Source organism: Sturnus vulgaris, chromosome 3, assembly GCF_052056855.1.
Source record: "Sturnus vulgaris isolate bStuVul1 chromosome 3, bStuVul1.hap1, whole genome shotgun sequence".
NCBI classification, from domain to species: Eukaryota; Metazoa; Chordata; class Aves; order Passeriformes; family Sturnidae; genus Sturnus; species Sturnus vulgaris.
The window spans coordinates 3,788,585-3,811,841 of NC_142245.1; the positions used below are offsets into that span (position 1 = coordinate 3,788,585).

At 42.5% G+C, this 23,257-nt stretch overlaps 1 protein-coding gene and 1 long non-coding RNA gene across 5 annotated transcripts in view; one reads left to right on the forward strand and one right to left on the reverse strand.

The window, feature by feature from the left end:
• LOC148224138 (uncharacterized) overlaps positions 1-4,468 on the reverse strand; it is a 53,087-nt gene extending 48,619 nt beyond the window's left edge. Inside the window, exon 1 of one of the 2 annotated variants that reach the window (XR_015802058.1) lies at positions 2,083-4,468. This is a non-coding gene — a long non-coding RNA (uncharacterized LOC148224138). Of the gene's footprint in view, positions 1-2,054 lie in introns of both variants that reach the window. The other variant, XR_015802056.1, reaches the window with a different exon arrangement.
• A 471-nt stretch (positions 4,469-4,939) lies between these two features.
• The window catches only part of XPO1 (exportin 1), a 34,443-nt gene continuing 16,125 nt past the window's right edge, over positions 4,940-23,257 (forward strand). Inside the window, exons 1-5 of one of the 3 annotated variants that reach the window (XM_088160745.1) lie at positions 4,940-5,099; positions 5,642-5,697; positions 9,330-9,461; positions 13,026-13,127; positions 16,904-16,976. In XM_088160745.1, the coding sequence (XP_088016871.1) occupies positions 9,336-9,461; positions 13,026-13,127; positions 16,904-16,976 (301 nt within the window). In that variant the 5' untranslated portion in view covers positions 4,940-5,099; positions 5,642-5,697; positions 9,330-9,335. Of the gene's footprint in view, positions 5,100-5,549; positions 5,698-9,329; positions 9,462-13,025; positions 13,128-14,352; positions 14,417-16,903; positions 16,977-23,257 lie in introns of those variants that run through there. The other 2 variants (XM_014895087.2, XM_088160746.1) reach the window with 2 other exon arrangements.

The window sequence follows — 23,257 nt, forward strand, 5'->3', positions numbered from 1 at the left end:
TGTGCCCATCTGTTTAAAACACATTGATAATGAGATACCCATGTTCAATTAAAACATTCTATGAGTGCTCTTGAAATTACTTTAGGCCACTACCCTGCTGCTGCTCCAAGCAATGCCCACAGATACTCCCTAATTATGTTGTCCTTTCCTTTGCCCTGTCACCAAGCAATGGAATATTTAATTTGCTCTCCACTTTCTCCCTCAGCTCTATTTTCCAAGTTTTCCCTTGGCTGAACTTATTTTTTCCCCCCAAGGACACATCAGTTTTTATTTCTCCTCTCCACTCAGTTATATTCAATTTCCTGTTTCCAAGATTTTTAGATTATGTTGTATTATTTCCTCCTACTTGTAACACCTGACTTATGATCATCTGCAAATGCTGTTAATATTCTTCTTACAGACAGCCTCTCTGAAATCATTGATCTGGGACATTCATCAAAACAGACAGTTGCTTTCTTCCACATAAAAATAAATGAAATGCAAAATTTGTTTGGCCAAAGACACGGTAAAGGTGGAGTCAATTAAAAGTAATTAAAGAACTAAAATGTACATTAGAAGCTCTCTTAAAGAAAAAATAAAACAATTAAAAATGGCAGCAGATGCTGAATGAGAAGAGGGATGCTCAGGCAGGATTAGTTCTGCCATTTCTAGAATGACATGAAGCAAGAGTGGAAGGACAGAACAAATTCTCTGCATTCCTTTCATTAGCCAAACATATTTGCTGGTCCTATCATGTCAATAATTCCAGAACAAAGTGGGACAGCTGCAGGAGACAGTGGAAACTACAAGGCATCCTTCCCTGCTTTGAGAAGAAAGCTCTGGCAATGGACACAGCGTGGTAAAGTGAAAACTCTGCAGTCAGGACACGCCCCCCATAAAGGCATGGATGGGGAAAGGGCCTTTCCCGAAGGATGAGGTGGAAGCTGGAGCTGTTTACAATGACACTCGACATTAACAGATGGTTTCAGTTGTGTGTTGCCCAGACATCCTCAAAAATTTACAGCTGGCAATTTCCTCTGAATGCCTCATTCCTTTCACTTCAGCCTCACTCAACACCTGCCTTCTCTTTGCCTTATTTCCCCAACTCTATTTTATTTTCTTCCCTGATCTTTCCATTCACAAATCCTACTTTACCACTCAAGAAATTATGACACTAACCTGATATTTTTCTCTTGTTTGTATCCCTCCTCCCTTTATCAGAACCTCAGCTTTCCCAGATGTGCAACCCCTAATGCTGGCATGCCACCCAAGAAAATCATTGTGGTTCTGAAAAACCAAATTGACCACAGCTAAAGCAAATTTACAGGAGGAGTGTCCAAAAACACACAAAGAAGCTTTAAACAGTAAAAAAGACTGCATAAAAGGTAAAAGGAAGAGCTCTCTATCTTTGGGGTGAAAGTTAATAAGCACTGCTTGCCTATCCACATAACCTTTATTTAGTGACACTCTCAGACCCTGGTGGCCCATCCCATCACCCCTGAACAGTGTGTGCAGGGATTAGACAAGCATTCAAAATATACTAACTCCCACAAATTGTGGGGCCCTTGTGAGGAACAAACAGACCACAAAAGCTTAGTTACTTAATTCTGCCCATACAGTACCCACTCCCTGCTTTGGTTTGTGCTACTCGGTCTCACCTCACCCATTTTTTTTTTTCCAGGCTGAAGAAGCCCAGCTCCCTCAGTCCCTTCTCCACCTTGAAGATGTGCTCTGTTGGACTTGCACAGGGATTTCCACATCTTTCTTGTAGTGATGGACCAAAACCCAGGCTGGGTGACCAGCAGAGAGAAAGAATCACTTCACTTGATGTCCTGGTTGTGTTCCTTTTGATCCAGCCTAGTGTGCAGTTAGCTTTTATCACTACCAGGCTACACTGCTGACCTGAAACCCAAGCAAATTTTTCTATTGATTCCAGCAAGGCCGAAATACCAGACTGAACATCTAATAAAGGAGCCATCAGACAGGGAACAGTGGCAACAAAACAGTGGCAAGCACAAGCTTACAACAACTCCTGATGGCATGTGTGGGAGAAAATTGTGATCAGATACACCCACCCTGCTAAAACAGCTGCTTTTTACTCACTGCCCTGAGTTGCTGAACCAGCCTTCACCTGGCTCCTTACAGAAGGGAGATGGGAAGAGTTCAGTTTTCCCACACCACAGCTTGCAGGAAGGCTATTCCTAAAAAAAAAAATTAGTGTGTTATTTGAGATAACAGTGATGAGGCAGGAACTCTCCCCTACTCAAGCACAGGATTTAACAAACAAACTGGCAGAGCCAACCCCTGCTGTGTTTGTTACTCCTATAATTTATTAAAACCACATTGCAATCTGGGGCATTACCAACACCTGATGAAATTGTGAAGCTGCATCTACTCCCAAAATAGTTAACATAAATTTAACAAATTGATTTAAGGGTTTAGACATTTGTCTCTTACATACATATACACACACAGAAAATTGAAGTGAACCTTCCACGCAAGCAGGAGTTAAAATAATTCGACTTTTTTTAGATTTTTGGTCTCTTAGATCAGTTTGTTCTGAACACCAGAGCTAGATAGAACATCAAAACACACATAGGAACTGTTTATTCTAAGTGCTAGAGTTACAGCCCTGCTTTTAACCCACCAACAGCTTGATATGCCTGCCCATTCTGCTGGAATCACTTTCAAATTGAATCCCAGCAGCTCCAGTGCTATCTTCAATTACAGTCACTCTGCGAAGGCCAACCCACCAGAGCAAGACAAACAAGCTGAATTAAACAAAGCACTGTTACCACCCTGACACAGATGTTAACAGGATGCAGTTCCTTTTAGGCACGATAAAAAAATAAAAGAGACCATTCACATTCCAGCTCTTCAAGCCTTAAATGCTTAAATGCAGAAATTTCCCCAAGAAACTTAACTGAGGAGTTAAGTGCAGTAATACATCACATTAAGCCAGTATTACATCACACAGGGTCTGATTTGGCACTGCGCTGTCTTGCATCCTCTGAGACTCTGCCCAAAACACAAATGTGCATTTGAATACAAGATTTCCCCAGCTGTCCCAGAAACAAAGTAAAGAAAGCACGAAACACACACCCACAAAATGAAGATCGAGGAACTGGAATCCCCACAGCACTTCTAGAATTGGTCAGGCAATCAGAACAGTGTAAGTACGTGTAATTGCATTTATTTATTCAAGTATATATGGTTTTCATTGCACTGGCAATCTTTTGGGGATGATTGCAGATGCTTAACTTTAAACTGTTGCATTCCACAGAAGGTATGGATTAAAAAAATCATACGGAAAAAATAAAGGTTTTGAGCCCCATCCAGCAGCTCCATGACTGAGCACACACTATGTGTAAAGTTAGAAAGCCAACAGAGGCTTCAAAAACATAATTAAATGTCTTTCTTATCGCTTATTAGCAACAGCACAGCACCTGCCTGCTGGATACAAACTTCACAGCAGTAGCAATTCAGCCATGACTCCCGAGCAGTCTACACACCACAAAACACTATTTTTTTTTCCTTTTAAAGCTGAGCAAAAGTGCTTAAGCATCCCTCTCGTACTCCCAGACAGAGCACAGGTGAACACCACCTCAGTAAGGCTGTAGAGAAAGTTCTCTTTGGAAACCATCCAGAGGGCATTCCACAAATCAAAAGTATCACGTCTCTAAGTTCCAGTGACCAGTGTAATGGCATCTCAAAACCAAAGTAACTGCGTCAATTGAAGCGATGAAAAAGAAAGTTTATTCCTAGAAAGGTATTTAAATACTTCATAATAGTAGCCTCCTCATGGAAGTGACTCATAAGTTTCTATAGCTACAGCTTTTTCAAAGGAGAAGGTAAGACTGAAGAAATGCATATGTAGGTACCGAGTACATTCACTGATAGGAGCTTTTCCACGTGGAAGTTGGCAAGTACAGTCTCTGTGATGACAACCATAGCCTGCTGAGTGTGTGCCACCACAGCAAAGCCCCAAGATCGCTTCTGTTCCCCTCTGGTTACCTAACACGCCTTACACAGCTTGAGAATTGGATAAATCGAAATCCAGCCTTGCCTGAAGCGCACTTGGGAGGGCAGCTACGAGAAGCTGGACACCCCACGGACAGAGCCATCGTAGGGGAGGGGACACGCACCTCACAATCTGCACGGGTTTTGGTGGAGAGCACAGCACTGCTGGGGAAAGGGACAGCAAGCACCAGGCCCACTCCACAGCTAAGATATTCCACTCCCTCACAGTGAGTTAGACGTGTGGGGTGATACCCGCAATGGCCACGCAGCCCTCACACACAGAGGGTGCCTCCATCTCCTCGCTGCACTCCCTCAGCACGAACAGGATGGTACTCGAGCCCCTTCTCCTCACGGACCAGCGACCTGAACCCTTTACCCTCACAGGCCCATTCCACGAACCTTTTCCCCTCACGGGCCAGCACCCCCGAGGCCCTTCTCCTCAGGGAGCGGAGCCCCCCCAAACCCCTTCTCCTCACACGGATCAGCCCCCCCCGAGTCCCTTCCCCTCACGGCTCCCCCCCCGCTCCCGCTATTGCACCTCAGGCACGCGCCCGGGGGCGCCCAACGGCCGCGCCTTTCCCGCCCCCTCCCGCCGCAGCCCCGAAAGCCGCGCTCAGGCGCGCGCGTCACGCCGCCACCGCCGCCGGCCAATGAGAACGCGGCCAGGCCGGCGCCCGCGCTTTGCGAACATGGGGGCGGGGCCCGTCTGAGTGACAGCGCGGCTCGGCCTATCAGAGGGCGGAGCCCCCCCCCTTAGCGCGCAAAGCGCTGCTGGAGAGGGGGCGGGTCCCCTCCGCTCACCCCCCCCGCCGCCGCTCGCTCCCCCCGCCCAGCCGAGGCGCGCAGCGGATTGACAGCCAGCCTGGCCAATGAGCGCGGAGGCCGCCTTCGCGGCGGCACATCCCGGGGCCAATGGGAGCGGCGGCTGGGCGGGGCCCCCGAGGTTTCCAAACGCTCCGCGGCGCCATGGGCTGAAAACTAAACCGAGATGGAATCTCCCAGTCTGAACCGGTTTGAGCCGGTTCCGAGCCTGTGGCATTAGGAGGGGGAGACGCGCCGCGCTCAGTCCCCGTCGCCGCCGCCGCGTGTGTGACCTGCTCGTAGGGGACTTGCAGCTGAGGGGGCGAAGTTTAGTGCGAGCCGCGGGGGGGGCGGCGGGAATGGGGGCGAACTGAGCGCCGGGCGGGGAGGGCGGCAGCCGCAGGGGCAGCGAGAGCCAGCGGGGCCGGGCCTGGGCGGCGCGGGAGGCGCAGCCGGCTAGATCCCCCCGCACCAGCGAGGCCGGAGCGCCGCGCCGGCCGCTTTCCCGGGGCTGAGGGGAAGGCGCGGAGCCGAGCGCGGAGCCCCGGGGGCCGCTGCGGGCGCCTGGTGCAGCCAGGCCGGGCACGCTGCGAGGGGAGGAGTGGCGCCACTAACCCCGACCCACCACCGAGGAGAGAGCGCTCGCCTTCCCCCCCACCTCCTGCCGTGGTGGTTTTTTCCCTCCTTCAGTGCTGGTTTTTTTTTTTTTTCCCCTCCTTCCGTGTTTTCTTTTCCTTATTTTTTTAAAAATCTTTTTGGGAGTGGGTTATTTTTGGTGGTCTTTTTTTATTTTCTTTTTTTTTTTTTTTTTTTTTTTCTTCTTGTGGCGTGTGGTGGTTAGAAACTTGGCTCGCCCGCCCTTACTTTCTGAAGCAAGAGGCTGTGAGAAACCCCTAGGTAAGCCAGGGTTGTGGGGGGGTCGCGATGGGCACCGCGGAGGGGGGCAGAGGGGGGTTATTTTAGGGGGCAGAACGAGGTGGATGTGCCCGTGCAGGGGGGCACAGAGCCTGGCCTGTGCTAGGAGAGATGTGATGGACCCCGTGGAGGAGCCCTGAGGGGCGGGGGTGCGCTTGGATGGGGTTTGGGGTACGAGCATCCCCGGCCTGGCCGAGCGCAGCCACGGATGCTGCGGGGGATGCTCCTCGTTAGGAAGGGGCCGGGCAGGCTGGGATCGGGTACGGGCAAACCCGGCGACATAATCTGTAAATTATTAGGAGTGGAAGTTTCCAGAAATATTTTTTTGTGTGTGTGTGTGTGTGTGTCTGTGCAGCAGTATTGAAACGTCCGCCTGGATCACGTGGGGAGCCCTGTATAGAGCGCAGGGCTGGAGCCCAGGGGAGGAGGAGGAGGAGGAGGAGGGAGGGGCTGCGGGGCCACCGCGCTCCGCAGGGCTCCGGCCCGCCCGACCCTCAGCCCGGGCCCGTTCCCCGCCGGGAACCGGAGCCCTGCCGGCCCGAGCCGGGAGCCGGAGGGGCTGCCCGAGAGCCGGGGCGCTGCCCGCCCGCCGGGGCTCTGCGGCAGAAGCCGGGGAAGGGCCGCCGCGCTGGGTGGGTGTGAGTTATTTCCAGCCGAAAACGAACGCTCCGAGGTGTCGGGCAGATGTTACTTAATCCGTCTCGTCCTTCTCCTTCACGTGTGTGTGTAAGGAGCGAAGGGAAGGGGCGGTTTCGTTGCCATTGCTGGTGTGTGGAGTGAGATGCGGACGCGTTTGTCGTGCGCTGCGTTTCAGAGGCGCTCACCCCTCCTGGGTGGGATTTACAAGTGATGCAGCTAATTCCTTGGAAGAGGGAGGCAGTTCATTTGCATTTCGTGCTTAGAAATGGGGCACATTGACTCTCCCAGGGTGGTTTTCTTTTTTTGATTTTTTTTTTTTTTTTAAAGTCGCTGGGCCCAATGAGCTTTAAATATCTGGGTTAAAGGTGCTGTAAGATTCATGGTGAACGCTCAGCATTTCTTACTTTGAAGTGCCTGCTGTTATTCCTGTGTGCCACATGCCAAAATGAATCGGGCCTACCACAACAAGCTAACTGTTGTGTTAAAGGTCCAGGGTCATCGAGAGTTGGGATAACTGTGTAAACAGTGCTGTAAATGCAGTTCTTTTGACCTTCGGTAGATGTCACATTCTTGCTGTGTTGTAGTTCAGATTTTTTTTTTTTTTCTGATTTGGTTTTGTTTTTTTTTTTTTAAACTTTTTTTCCTTTGTTGGTTTTTGTCCATTTATTGAGGGACTGATCAGTGGTGGTTCTTGGAGCTGAGGCTTAAACCTGTTCCGGAGTTGAGGCACGATGGGGGAGGGAGAAGTGTAGGAGTACAGTAAATCAGAGATTATGAGCTTCATGTGGGTATAGTGTTAGGAGTGAGAGAGAGATCGAGTTGGTTGCAGGTGGTGGTGGCCACAAAGCCGCCATTTCTGTTTTTCGCCTGGCGAAGTAGGTAGGTCATTTTGAAGATAATGCTGGGAGTGGCGAAGGGCCCTATTCAAAACATTTCCTTTCTGCTGCCATGTGTTGAATAACTTCTCTCGGTCACGCTGCTCCTCCTTGGCGCTCTCGGGGCGGCCTGAAAGCCACCGAGAGAGGCTCGGGTCTGAAATGAATGGCCTTACCTGAGAATTGCCTCCTTCACGACATTTATTGTAGTTTGCAAACCGCTTTTCACGGCTCAGCCATGGAGGCCAGATGTGGACAAAAAGGGGCGTGCCTGGTAGCACGAGTGGCTGGGGGAGCATTAACTGCTCTGAGCCTCTTCATGGGTGTAGTTTCCTTCTAGCGGTGCTGCTCAATGCCCCTCGTTTGCCAGGTGACATTTTCAGCGTCCTCCTGAGCCAAAAGAATGAAATGAAGAATGAAGTCAGGCTTTTCTGCTGCTGTATTTCTCCCTTCCAAACTTAACATCGCAATTTCGAAAACATTAGGAGTTGAAAGAGGGAGGAAGAGACGTGGATTGTTAATTTTAATTTACTTTGTTCTCTACTTGATGTTTATTTTCTCCTGGTTTTGCAGGTACATGTTGTAAAAAGGCTTGACTGGATGTTGAGATGAAGCCCTTAAAATGGTTGTGTTAGCATAGCGATACAGAGTTTTCCACTTGAAAATCCAATTACAATATTTGGGTTTGAAGCTATTTTTATATATAGAAGTAGGAGAAATTACTTGACACTACTTGCAAGTACACATTTCTAAACAAAAATATTTTCCTTGTCTAGATGCTACTGTAAAACTTTAATTTAATTAGTAATTACTAGGGTTGAGGCACAGGTTTGTCTTGCTCCTTACTTTTGAGCATGACTTAAATACATAAAGCATAAAACAAATTTTTCCTTACACATGGAGCTATTTAATAAGAGCAAATCTGACTTTATGGGGTGTGTTCCTGGAAGAGTTTCAGGTTGTATCTTTCTGAGTATGCAGATCGCTCTGGTGTAACTTTTTGCTTGATCTTGCACTTGCCCAGATTCTGGCTGTTTTTAAGTGAGGAGTTTCATGTGAGATTTATGGGTTTACAGGGTTTGAGAAGGAGAGTGAGTGGCATAGAGGTGCTGTAGATGGCAGGATGGGAATTTGTGTTGGAGTTGCCATTTTCTGTGAGAACAGGGCAACAAACTTGATTAAGTGCTTCCAGTGTGGGGGAGGGAGGGTGGTGTGAAAAAGGTAGAGTATAACTCACCCTTAAAAATTCTGTGGCTTCTGGCTTGTTCTCCTGCTTTTCATGAATGTCTTTATCTTGCACCAGTCTCTGGCTGGTAAAGAATCTTACGTGCACACCCCACCTGACTCCCTTTGCATAATATCAAGGCTGCTCTGTCTAGGACGAGGAGTTAATACATGTGTCCCTGGTTTTAGGGGACCTGAAACCTCCAGTAGAATTCCATTTCAGTTGGAAGTGCTCTCACATGGCACACAGAGTAACCTGCTGACTTAACAGTCCCTTTGCTTCGTGTTCTCAAAGTGCCTTCAGTCAATTTAGTTTCAGTGGTAATTTTTTTTACTTGGATGTGGTTAACTTGTAAGGTGGTTTTCTTTTTTTTCCCCAACTATTTGAAAAATGCCCTGTGGCTAATTTCTTGCTCTGTGTGTAGATCACGTTTCACCTCCATACCCAAGTGTTTAAAAGCTTTTGGAACTGAGTCTTCTGAATGTGCATGTCGGCCTTGGGAACTCGATACTCAGCTGAGATTGCCAGTGTGGGTTTTGGTTGTAGCGACACAAGGCTTTTTGACCAGCAAATGTGTTTAGGGACTGGTAGGGATTTAAAATGAGCCCCAGGGTGCTGGTAACACTCTAGTCAGACTGTTATTATGTATTTTACCTGTTGGAGACCCTGGGGTAGTGATGAGTGACTTTTCAGGGAGGTAAAAGAAAAGTTTATCCTGGTGTGTGCCCCACAAACAAAGCAGTGTTATCTCCTACTGCTAACCTAAGCATCTTGTTTCAATGAGACAAATGAGCTAAGTTGAAGCACTTGCTTTGCAGCTGCATCTGATAATAATTTCTGACTAATTGATCACTTTTTAAAAATTTATTTTGCAGTAATCTATGCCAGCAATTATGACAATGTTAGCAGACCATGCAGCTCGTCAGCTGCTGGATTTTAACCAGAAACTGGATATCAATCTCTTGGACAATGTGGTGAACTGCTTGTACCATGGAGAAGGTGCACAGGTAAGATGGACTTGGAAATCCATTTACTGACCATGTTTTAACTTTACAGAAAGTCAGCTGATTTACTGTTACTGATAAATTCAGTAACAATTAGTAATATTAGTGAATTTACTGAGGCAGTCACATGAAATGTGAATTCACGTTGAAATGACACTTGGAGAAATGTTTATTTGGAGTGTGTTCGTTTCTAGCTTGGCTTCTGATGTTGAGACTTATTAGCAAATATGATTTGATAAGGACACTAAGTGCAGCTCACCTTTTCTGACTTAGTTCTTCAGGAAGGTTTGAGTCTTATGGACAGGATTGTGAAGAATGTAATGTTCACTTCAGTGAAAAATTGTATCTAAAAGAAAAATCTTAGTGATGCTATTACTGTGTTTGTATTTATAAAGAAGCATGTCATGCATAAATAATAGAAGAGTGTGTTCTTTTCTTGTGTCTGGTCTTTTTTATTTCCCATTACAGTTTGCACAGGTTCTTCTTGCATTCTTTCCTTTGGACTTAGTGCAGACTGTGAAGTATTAAGTTGAAATGGAAGGACTGTGCATTTGTGTGTTTGCATCTATTACCTTGAAAGTGAATCTTGTATTGCTTTTTTATCTGTTTCTTGAACTTTTTTGGAAACAAGACTTAAATGTTGAGAGCAAGTATTGCTACAAAGGGTGTTGGCATAGTTCCTCCTCTGGCAGATTTTAATTGTTCAGGCTCAACAAATTGGGAGTTTCAGTGTCAGGCATCTCTTACTAAGAGAGTCTTGCACAACAATAAGTGAATTAAATGGGACAAAGTAGCTGATGCTTTTCTATTCTTTCCAGCTGTTAGAATAAACAATGATATACTTGCATATACTTGCTTTGTGTATCTCTTTAGGGGGAAAAAAAAGCTTTTGTAAATCGTGCTAATGTGAATTCCAGTAGGTTTTGAAATACCTTCTTTTTCGAAATATTTGCATTTTGAGCGTTCTAAATTCAAATATTGGCTGCAATTTTTAAGTGCTTGAATGACAGAAAACTCCTTGTAGCTTTTGCCTTAAAAGTATGGGCATCTGTAGCACTTGTTTTGTGATCTTTTGCTGCCCTGCAAAACAGGTGATGCTTATAATGTTGTTTGGTTTGAAAAGAGTTGAAAAAGTTGGGAAGGTTTGTAAGGAAAATAAAGGATTAACACTAAATACAATGATCAAATTGCCATTGTTCTGGCATTGTGAGAAGTTGCTTCACTTGAAACAGCTGGGAAAAGTCCAGTATTTAGAAAATCAATGCAAGAAGATAGAAAAATTCAAGAGGTGGTGTTTAACTGGCAAAAGTGAATTATAATATAAACTTGTTTAAATGCATGTACTTATACATGTCACCTTAATGAAACTTTGGTCAGTTGTTTGAGTACCCTTCCAAACTGGAGACATTTCAGAGAGTCTAAACTTTTCCTTCTTCCAGGAGCTTAAAAAAAAATGCAGGAAAAAATGGTTCTCAGTAGAGTCTGACAGCTCAAGTCCTTTACTAAAGGGTGACAGAAATAATAGGAGTTGAGGAAACTAAATATTAAAATGGGGAGGTTACCAGTGGTTTTCCTGGAATAGGTCAGGGCAATGTCAGGGTAAAACAGGTATAGAAAGCAACCTGAATGGCCTGTGCTGAACTTGCTTTCAGATTCACCTGCCTCCTCCTTCTGCATATTTCTTATCTCTGCTTGCAAAACTGTTATCTGCTGATCTCTATTAGGAAAGAAAGAAGCTATTTTCTGTCCTGGAGATTCAAATTTTTTTTCTCTTAGCTTTTTTTGGGTATACTTCTCTGAATAGAAAGCATGTCCCCACCCCAGTGCAACACATGACTAAGGAGATTTCATGCAGCTCATAAATGTCTAGCTGGACTCATCCCAGCCTCTTAATTCCATTGATCTGTTAGATCTTCACACATCCACAAAGATTATTTGCAAATTTCTTTTTGGTACCAGCAACACCATGAGGCTTTGTTCTTGATTAAGCATTATTACTAAATTTATACTGCTTTATGAAACTACAGGGTTTGATGTCCAGAAGAGGGGTTAGTGGTTATGAGAGCAAACCTCTCAGCACTGGGAGAAAAGGATATGGGCTGGCTGTATTTTGTTGGTGTTGAAATTTGATCCTGGGATATGTCTCCAGTATTACAAGCAAACAGGAGGCCAATGTAAAAAACACACTTTGTGATTGAACCTGGAAGTGATACAGCTATTTCTTCCCTTTTAAAAGTGCTGGTTTTTCTGTTTGTTTGCTTTTCTTTAAACTCTCATGTCACACTGGAACAATAGGGGCTGTACTTGTGAATATTTATATGGTACTTGTCCATATCAAATCTGCAGGGACTTGCTGGTCCAGTTACTTTGCTGTGCTCAGTTATATCAAGTAGGAGTGCAAGTAGTGCTGTACAGATAGTTTAGACATCCCTTGCCCTTTTCTGTTAAAACCTCCAGTTTTATTTTGTAAATCACATGCCACATTTGTCAGTTTCTTCTATTTTATATATATAGATTTGAGGTCTTGATGGGGTTTGTAAGTTGCTGAAAATCCATGTTTTCTTACACCAGTTGCTGATTAGCTCAAGGATGTACTTGGATGAGACTAGAAAGCTGCATGGCTGTAGTAAGCTCTAAGTTAATGCTAAAGCAAAACTTTTCACTGCTTTGTAATTCTGTCAAATTTGCTCTACAGTGCAATGAAAGAATGAACTAAGTTCTCTTAATTGTAAAATGTTGGTGAGGCAGTGCCTCATTCTTGTCGGGGGTACAATTTGCAGCAAGATCTGTCAGTGCATGGCACTTTTGGAAATGGCTGACATCACTTTGGCTCCCTAAAAATTCTTGAAGACATCCAGGCTTTTGGAAAGGATGACTAAAATGAATTCAGCTATTTCAATGTGTAATTGCTTCAGATGAGGTTTTCAGGAAACCACAGCATCTAGGACAGTAATTGATAATGACAGTCCCGAGGAGGAGCAGACTGTTAGCACCACCAGCTCCCTTCTTCCTGTCAGTAGGTTTTTATTGTGGTTTTGGAGGTTGTTAGGTACCCCAAGGATCCCTCAGAAATAGAGATTGGAGACCTGTAATGCTCTGCTCTGTGATTGTTCAAAATAAAATCAACAGTTCTGCAGCACAAAACAGTGTTCCTTAAAGCTGACACTTTGTATAAATGTTCCCACTGAAAGTAGAAAGTTTGGGTTTCCTAGAATGAAGTTTTATCTAGGTGACTTTGTGGAAGGGGGAGAGCAGTTCATTCCCTAGTGGGTTTTCCCCATCATGTGTGCTGTTCTTGCTGCTGCTCTGGATGAATCATTCAGGATGGAAGAGTGGAAATGAGTAATTACTGTCCTGAATTAATGGGCTTTTGGACTTGGGTTGTTACTAAACTTCAGCTGTCCCAGAAGGAGGCTTAAGGGACTTGTTGCTGCTGGTTGAGTTCTGCCTAACTCTTAGATAAGTAACTTAATTATTAAGTGTTACATATTGATGTCTTCAGTGACAGTATATAACTTGTTAAATAATCTAATAGTAACATTTGTTTCAAATCAAATTTTCTTTCAGCAAAGAATGGCACAAGAAGTGTTGACTCACTTAAAAGAACATCCTGATGCGTGGACAAGAGTTGATACTATTTTGGAGTTCTCTCAGAACATGAATACCAAAGTAAGCAAATTAACTTTTATTTATTTGGTTTTCCTCTTTCTTCCATTCATAAACTTTGAGGAAGGTATCTCATTTTTAGCCATAGACTTTCTTGATTCAAAACAGATTTTTTTGATTGTCTTGTTCACAAAGTCTGCTTTAAGCAAGAACTGTAAATGAAAAAAAATATTCAGACCTCCTTTTACCTTGCCAAGAGTTTCTCCCTCTCCCCCCCCCTTTTTTTTTTTTTTGACAATGAGCTAAATTGGATACACAAAATTTTTTTCAAGGCACATGCAAGCATTATAGCAGTTCCAAAGATTGGTGTTGTGTCTATGTAAATCTGAGTAATGAAAAGTCTCCTAGAGCCACATTTTGTCCTTGGGTAGGTGCTTGGCTGTGTGTGATCATTATAAAAGCCATGTGCACGTAACTGAGGAGAAAATTTGTCCCTAGGTGTGTTAAAGACAAAACAAACCTTATTAGGCTGAGGTTTTGAGCAATCAATAAAGGTTAAGCCCCCCAAAGTTTGTAGTACATTTGTTCTTTGCTACTGTGCAGCACACATTTGCTTTGTACTGCTATTGGAAATCCATCCATCGAGGTAGAGGCTAAAATGGGCAGCACTCAGGGCTTTTTCTGCAATTTGAAATGCTTTACCTAAGACTTGTGAAGTTTGAGCCAAAAAGATGATCCAAATGTGTTTTCACTGTCTTAAGTTTGATGATTATTATCTCAAATAACTGACATGCATGTTTTTCTGCTGGATACACACTGTGTTCAAACAGAAAAAACAATTGTGTTTGGATGGTTTCTGAAATCATGTGGTATTCATGAAGCAGTTAGTATTTTTTTTTCCTTGCTCTCTGAAATTGAAGGGAAAACAGTTTAAAGAACTTCCTCAAAGTAACACCTTTAAGCACCTTTAAGTAACAGTGTTTGCCTGTTTGCTTGCCTGGTAAACTTTGCTTTTTATACTGACAGACATTACTAATGTTTAAGTTGATTTATCAACAGTATTTTTAAAAACTCAAATTTGTCTTGTGAAAAATGAGATGATTAGAGGAACAGAAAGAAAGCAACAGGTAAAGAATTCTTCAATTTACATAAATTGCAAATTATTTGGTGCTAAATTTATGCACTATGACATTTGGCTTTTATGCAATCATATTTTTTCTTTAATTAAAGCTGTTAACACTACCTGATATTAATCATAATGTTCCATTATGTTGATTGCTTGTAATAGGAAGAAAAGGGGTGTCTTCCTGTGCAACTGACACAGCTAGGCTTTGACGGCAGGCCTCCACAAGGTCTACCCTTTTGATTCCCTTTAACTGAATTCTGTTCATCAATTGTTTTTTGTTTCTTGGGAGGTGGGAGGGAAAGGGATTCGGTGCATAAAATAAGTAATAAGGGTGCCATGGAAATTTCTACCATAGGGATCATTTAATGCTTTTGGTTTGGTTTTCTTTTGAGTCTTTTGCTGTTGTCTGTCCCTCATCTTCATAACTGGGCACTGAATTAGTGGTAGTCAATTAGCAAAGAGCAAACCAGGAGCAAATTAGTTTTTGAAAGGCTTCTGTCTTACAGAGTTAAAATGTATTCACATGTGCTGTTGCAGTAGTTGATTAAAAGGCAGAACTTTGTAATTGGTATCAGTGACTTTTTTGGGAGTGGTGTGTCACGTTAGCAGAGAAATCAGAGTAATTAGAGCCATCAAATGAAAAGAAACAAAGGGGGATGTTGGGGCTGATGGAGCCCTTCCAGTGTGCTGTGGCAAGAAGGACGTGCAGGTGAGGGTTGTATACAGGGAATCTCCTGCTGCTGCTGCTGGTCAGTGTGACTCAGGGAAAAGGAGTATTTCTAGGAGACAGGAAGAAGTGAAGTCACAAAAGAATGAGTAGAAACCTTTGCTTAAGGTCCATGAACCCAAATGAGATGTTTGAGCAGGTAAGGAGGGATAGGTGTGGCAGAGTGCTAGAGGTGTCTGTCCTTTTCTTTGACTCCATTCCCAGTGAGAGAAAAACCCACTGAAGATGAGGTCTGTCCTTAGTCTGTTGTTAGGTTTTTTATTTTAAATTTCATTTGGTCATCTAGTGTTTATTTATAATGGAACTAGACTTGCCATTCTGGTATAAAAGCTAAATAAGTTCACTTGTGGAAAAAAGTTGGGAGAAAATGAACATTTTTAGTTAGTTGATACCTGAAAAATTAAATGTGTGTGCCTGTAGAGTTTAGATGAGCTTCAGGGAAGTTAGCACTGTCTGATATAAATATTCATACTGTCAACATTGTTAGGAGCTTTTGTAAGTAAGTTTGGTATCATGAGCCTGGATCAGTTGCAGATGGTGTCTGTAAATTTATAGCAGTGGCTGAAATCAATTCCTGTGAAGCATTTTGTTTAAAGAATGTTTTTGCATTTTCCTTCATGAAAATTCCCTTGATTTCATTTAGCTTTTATGTGAAATAATTAAATCAATTTACAGGTTAAAATCCAGTTGCTGAGCTTTTACTGCTGACCATGGAGGAAATGAAAATACCCTACCAACTTTCTGGAATTCATCATTTTTCTTGGTTCCCAAGGTTTAGGAAGGGGACAGAATGTTTTGCAAATGCAGGATGTGCACCCGAAATCCCCTGGGAACTGGGCTAGGGAAGCAAGGGGTGTAGGTTATGTTAAGATGAGAACAGCAAAAATGCTCTTTTAATACAATGTAGCTTGGGACAGTCTGCATTGTGTTTTTTTTTAATTAAACTGAAATCTGTATGATCCCTTTGGTCGAAATGCTAATGATCCTACTTTGTGTAACAACTAACCATTTTAAAGAGGAACTCTTATTCTCAGCCAAACTTGGAACTGTGAAAACTTGACTTTACCTTTCAGGCATTGTTGTGTTTTTTTTTTTTTTTTTTCTTCCTAATCCACTGTAGATTAAATAAATGCAAAAGTCCTCATCCCCTTTTCTCTCCTGTCTATTCATGCTAATGGGGTTTTAAATATTCAAGTTCTTTGGTCATACCATGACAAACTTCTTTCCCTGTTACTGTGAGTGGCAGTAGGGATAAAGGGGCAGAGGGAATGGCCATTTGCAACGTTAAATGGTTTTGGGTAAGAACATAGGAAGGAATTCCTGAAAGGTAAAATGATTTCAAGAGCTTATTCACATTTTTATTGTTCTTTGACTGAGCACAAAAGTTCATCTTTAAATAGTAGAAATAGCTGCCATATTGGGGTGGGGATTGAAATTAAATAAACCTGTGGGTTGTCTTGCTGTTCCTAAAGTAACACACCAGTGAAGTTTGGGAAATACTTTCTCTAGAAAGTGCCAGTGTCAGGACATATGATGCTAAGACAAGATTTTTTTTTTTTCCAGCTCTTAGAGGAACAGTAGGAAGCTTGAGACACCATCCAAGCTGCTAAATATTTTAGGAGCCTGGTTGTGTTAATACTCAAACTTAGGAGCAGTCATTTGTGATACAAATTCATATCTGGCTGCTACTTTTCCAGATAGCCAAAATTGTCTGCCAGAGGGCTTTTCATTATTGTTTTTTTTTCCCCCTCCTGGTGTGAGCATGATCAAACAGCAGGACTTTATATAGCCAGGAATAAAACAAGAAAATACGATGCATGAAACCTCAGTAAATGGGTGAATAGACTTATATTTAATAAAATTGTTAGTTTAATAATCTTGAAGTCTTAGATGTTAAGTGTGAATGAATGTCTGATGGAATGAGAGTCCTGCAAGTTAGTTAGTCCTACAGTAATGTACTCACATTTTGTTCTTCTCCAATTTCAGTATTATGGACTTCAAATCTTGGAAAATGTGATAAAAACAAGATGGAAGATTCTTCCAAGGAACCAGTGTGAAGGTAGGGAGGGATTTTTGTCTTGTCCTCATAACTTTGTGTATTAACTGAGGTTTAGACTGTCAGTCTCTAACTTTCTCTCATGGGTTACATTATCTCGATGATGAAACCACATCTTTCACTTTTGTGATAGTGGTCTCAGTGGGTTGGTGAGCAGCTGAAATTCTGTAAATTTGTGGAAAAGGTGTGACTGATATCTTTGAAACATCTGAGGTGAGCCCCTGGCACTGAGGTAGACCTTTTTATTCTCTGTACTTGGCACAGGAGGTTTTATTTTCTTCACCCTTTCAGAGCTGTGTGCAGCCACAAGTAGACTCTGTGGCCCACTTGCTACCTTGTGTAGGTTTGTGTAATTATTTTGAAATTGAAAGCAGTTACAAAGATTTTAAAATAGAAGCACTAAATGCACTGTCTTACCTATTGATGGTCACTCATTCTGTTAGGCAGTTGGGTTTAATTCATGAAGTGTATAAAAAAGCAGATTGGTGTAATTGGTGCAGTGCAGGGTAAGCCCCAGTCTCCCATCAGTGCCAGGAAGATGGAAGTCTTTAAATAAATTCTGTGTTTAGTTTTATGGGTTTTCACCTCCCCTGTAGCAAGCAATGTTGCTGACTTTTAGGCATTGGCTGCAGTAAATGAGGTAACCCTGTGCTTTTCACGTGGCTGCCTGTCAGGTCATTACAACTTCAGAACATTCAGTGCAACCACTTGAAATTCTTGACATTAAATGGTGTCGCTATTCTATACTCTGCTTTTTGCTAACAGCTGGTCTTGGAACTAATTAAAAGTTCCAAATTTCTGTGTTCTGCTGTGAGCTTTTATTAATCATGCTTTAAATTTTGACTGCCACTGTTTAGGTTGTGAAACTATATTAATTAAAACGGAATTTTAAATGTTGATGAAAACAAATGCATAGAGAGAGACTTTTCCAGTTCTGTGCTTTTTCCTCCTCTCACCTTTCCCCCTTCCCTTCCAACTGCACGTTGGCAAAGGGTAGCTGTCTTTGAAAGCAAAACTGAAAGTGAAGTTTCCATTCATTCTGCTGTGGAGGTTTCTGGGAACAGCTTCAGCTGAGGCTCAGATACAACTATGCCCTTTTGAAAAAATAAAAGAGCACCTTAGCTAAAGTTAACTGTTCTTTGTGCCTTTAATTCTTGGAGTATCTCAGCTCAGTCATATTTTGTTAAATCCTAGTTTCAGATTTTGAATTTGTTGTCCTAAAGTTTTTGGCTGTGGGAGCAGAGCAGTAAGAAAAGGAGTTAGGAGCATTACCCACTGGTGACAGGAGATGTAGAACACATGTCACAGGGATGGACCTAACTTCATAGTTTGGAACTGAACAAGTGCCAAATACAGGATGTAATTCAGGAATTCAGAGTCTTAAAATTCATGATCTTAATGCATAGGAGAGCTGAGAAACAGTGATGGTAGGATGAGGCTGGCTGTGCTTTGGGTCATTTTATGTCTAGCAGTGACAGTGCTCTTGGAGTGGTTCCTGCCGTCTAAGAAGATGCAACAACTCCAAGGCAAAATAAAGTTTATGTCTGGAGTTGTGTAACCATCCTGAGGTATTCTATTCTTAATTTTCCTGACTTACATGCTATGCAAACTCCAGAGGAAATTAAAAAATCCTTTATACTAACAAAAGTGTGTTGTTTGTTCAGCTTTTAAAATATTTTCCCTTTGTCAGAGGCAAACTAAAATTGTGAAATGGACTGTTATCCTGTTCTATGGAAACTGGGCTAGCTGGCTTTTACTTGTAGGGTAGAAGGGGAACCAAATATATTTTCGGTACCATGGCATTTTATCCAGCTTGGACTCAGTGGTGTAGGAGGGAAGAATTTGTTTTATCTCTAATCCAGTTTGATCTGGTCTGCGGTAGTTTTTTATTTTAAATTTTTTTTTGTTTGGCTGATAATAGTGGCTGGTACAAAAGAGCTGTTCCAGAGCTCATTCAGGTGGCTGGATTACCTGGGAGATAGTAAGGCTGGTTAAATTGAGGTTGCCTTGACTCCAGCCACTCTTTGGTTGACAGGATTTTCCTGTTTGAAGTGTAACTGGTGGAATGTGTGTGCAGGAAACTGAAACGGAATGCTTAGTGATAAAGCAAATCAGACAGGTTTCAAATCAGTTTTACCTTCTATCACATGTCTTGTGCATGTCTGGTTGGTTTGTGTAGCAGATAGAGCTGACAAATCTTAGTATTGGTTAAGAGGAAAACTAAATGCATTTATGAGAAAAGCAGCGTTTCCCCTTTGTAACAACAGCAGTGCTTAAGAGTTAGTCAAGAGCAGATCTGAATTCAATGGTCAGTGAATAAAAAAAGTTTTTACGATGACTTCCCTGAAACTTGTTGGGAGAAATGAAGCAATGTTGTTAATTATAAAGCATGAACTGTAACTTTTCTGCAGGTTTTTTTGATTTTTAACAAGCTGTACATCAGAGTGACCTGTTGGGCTGTGAGGTTAGCCAGAGGTTTGTTACTGCTTCTGTCTGTATGCTGGATGGTTTCAGCTCCCAGCTTTGAATTTCAAATGCAAGGAGGAAAATGTTTTCTTCAGATGGCTGTAGACTTGAGGCTCTGTTATGAAGTTTTTTCTTTTGTTTTAAAATAGCTTTTGGGTTTGAGCTCTTCTGACCCTGTTGTCTTTTAACTTTAGTAAAACAGCTTTCTGTTTGTAAGCACTTTGGAAAAGTTCGTTTTATCTTTCCATAATTCTGGAACAAGAATTGGGAAAAACAATCACTTGACTGTTCTAAAATACTGACATGATGGCTTTTTATTTTTCTTGATTTTTGGTTTGCTTTTGGAGTTAGCAGTGGGAACCAGTTGGTTGTGTAGATAAAAGTGGAGTTTGAGGCACTGTAGGGGTAAAATTCAGTTAAATCAAGATGCCTGACCTGCTCAGCCTTGAGACGTGTTTGGTCATAGCCCCCAGCAATGGTTAGCCTTGCTCTGGGTGGTTTATTTATTTAGGCCTCGGGAGGGTGCTTGGAATGGCTCTTCCACGTCCACAAATGATGTCATGTGGTTTTCATTGAAGCCTGGCTGGGCTGGTGATGTATTCCAGAACATCCCAGGCAGTGCTGAACCTGGCTCATGGCCAGGGTGTTGTGCCATCGTTCTCAAGTCGGACTTGTTGCTTTATTGAGGTGTGATACTAAATTGCTTTAAACTCCCATATCCTTTAGAGCTGATTGTTTAATAACACTCAGAAAGGATGGCATTTGATTAAAGTGCTGTGGTCTCAAAAGGATTTTCTCTGGCAGTGTGAAAACCTGCCTGAAAAGAAAGGCTTTTTGGTCTTCAGTGCAGTGATACGTTTCATTAATCCTGCATTGTGAAATGAAATACTGTTCCCCTGAACAAGGCAAGCTTGTCTGGAGTGTTTGGAGCTGGAATGGATAAAGCACTTCTTCATTATGAAACACAAATTGCTTGTACAACTTTTCTCATTCTGAAATGAAAAAGTGAAGTGTTCAGAGATGCAGTTCAGCGTTTTCCAGGAAGGTCCTGGAGTTGAGTGGAAAGCTTTTGATGCAGTGGGGCTTTTTTTTTTTTTTTGTGCAGCAATGAGATATGTCAGTGGAAATTCTTGGCCTGCTTCATGAGGAAGATGTTTCCTTGGCTCTCTGTAATGAAGAGGGTGTGAGCTACATGGGATTTCTGTGTGTCTGTGAAGACAAACTCTGTGCCTTTTGTTTCAGAGTTTTCATGAGTTTTCTGTTGAAAAGCAACTAAATCGTGGATTGATTCAGTTCACCACTAAGGGGTAAAGATGATAGTGGGACTGTATGGGAAAGCATTGTTTCTTAACACTAAAAACAAGATGGTATTTTGACTACATTTTGGAGCTAAACAGTTCCATGTAAGTGTGTATGCATACAAGCATCCCCAGAGGGGACAGCTCAGCTTTAGTATTTGAAATTCTAATTCTGATTGCAAAATAATGTTAATTTGCTGAGTTACATTGCCCACCTGATTCATTTGTGCCTATTATTCTTTAATACAAGCAGAGACTTTACTAATCTTAGTAAATTAGAGTGAGCTTGCATCTGCAGCACCAGCTAGAATAATTTTTGGCACTTGTTAAATGCTTGTGCTCTGTGATTGCACAGAAGGCTGTGCTTGTGTGCCTGGAGGACAAGAAGTGAGTTTGTTGCAGGTGTTTGTTTGCTGATTGTGTCCATGGTTATTTACCTGCTGTACCAGGCTGTGACAGGAGCTCTGTGCTCAGGGTACAGGTAATGGCTTCCTAGAGCACATCCAAAGGTTAAAGTGGAGGATATTTCCTCAAGTTCAGGCTGCAGAAATTACTCATGTTGGATAAGCTGACGTTCTTCACTGTCCCAGTTCCACTCTAAGCATTGCAGAGCTCGGGTCACTTGGGATGACAACTTTCCCTGCAGGAAGTGTTTCAGTTTTATTGGATGTTTGCCTCTCTGTCGAGGAGCAGATTTCACAGAAGGATGATAGTATCTCAAGGACACCCAGGAATGTTCTAAAGGGCCTCAAGTTCGTGTCCTTGCTCTGCCATCCCTTTTATGGTACTTTGTACAAAAGTACTTCTTGGGCTTTGCTTTCCAGAAAATTCCAACAGTGGGGCTGCTCTAGGCCCTGGAGCAGAGTCTGTTCTTTTGGTTGTCCTGAGATCAGTACAATTGCAAGGTCAGATAATCTTTGAAGAACATTTTTTTATGTCCTGAGTGTTGTGGTTGGTGTGGCTTTGTTTTGTTTATTGGAAGGTCTGTTTTCCTGCACTGTCTGTCTCTTCCTGCTTGGCTCAGGGAAGGGCCTGGACTTGGCAGTTGTGGTGGTGGCCTCTTCAAGACTTGTTCAACTGCTTCTGTGATGGAAGTGGACCTTGTAGGCAGTGGCTGTGGACTTGTGCATGTCCTGTGCTTTCCTTTTTAATGTAACACTTCATTTTAAGTTCTCCAAACACGGTGCTTTTAGCTTATCCCGTGGATTGCTACCCCTGACCAGTTTCTTGGACATGTTCTGCTGAAAAATGGTAATGAGCCTCTGGGTTGGTTTTTGTCAGAATATAAATTTGACATATATTTGTTCTGCTGAAAATTATCTTTCTTAGAGAATGGTAAATAAATGAGCTATTAAATATGGAGCAGAAACCATAACACTTGAAGTTAAAAAAAGAAAAGTAGAAAATAACAGCTGAGCCAAAAAGAGCATTAGAGAATTGGATAGCTGCTGCTTTTAGGGGATTAAGAATATGACTTTGTTCACTGGATGGACAATCTCAGGACCCTACAGTGTGATGTGTGAAAAGGAGGAAAGTTTTTAGGTAGTCTTTTGAGCTGTGGTCACTATTTTTACTTTTAATTTTTTAAATGGAGAAACCGTGGAGCAGAGCAGCTGTTCTCCTCTGCTGGTCTCAAGGCTGGATCGATAGCAGCACAGTATTCAAGTTGTTGCTGAATAGCACAATGCCATTGATGCAGCAAGATGGAAAATACATTGGATTTGCATTTGGAACTCCAAGAGCAATATTAGCTTTTTAATTCCTTTTTGAAATGCAAAGAGTTGAAACAGTAGGCTTCCCTTAGTGGTTTGGCAGATTATTATAATAGTTTCGTTTCTGGCTCTGTAAACCTATTTTCATACTGTTTGGAGGGGCTTTCATATCTCATTTGTGAATTACTGTAAGGATTCAGCAAAGAGTGTATTTTAGGTTTAAAACATCAGACCAAGCCTATGATGTCAGACCAGTGCTTGGTAATAACTCTTAGCCAGTGCCTGAGAGTGATACTTTAATAATGACCATTCTCCTGGAGCAATGGGGATTGATCCCAGTGGATGATGATGAATAGTTCCACTTGCAGTTGGAACTACCTGTATAACAGCTCCTGTCTGGTGTGTATCTAATGGCTTAACGTCTGGATCTTGTTTTTCCAGATTTCACGAGGATACAATTAATAAATTGCCCCTTTTAATCCTCTTGCTTAAGCCTGAAATGAAAAAACAACCTGCTAAATCTGGTCAAGTCTTAGAGAAGTTTTAAAATTTAGAACAGAGGCTGTGGATTATGTCTTCAACAGAAGACATTCTTCTCCTTCAAGTGACAACTTCTGAAGCCTTCGACATGTGCATGTTGTCTGCGTGAGTCAGCTGACTCATCTTGTTGAAGAAATGATTGAAACGAGATTTTTGGGTTCATGAATTTGAATAGCAAAGCATTCACCAATTCTCAAACTTCCTTACAACAAGAAAACACTTGCCCAGTTTGAAGTGTGGTGTCAGAGCTGAACTCCTGCAATGTTCA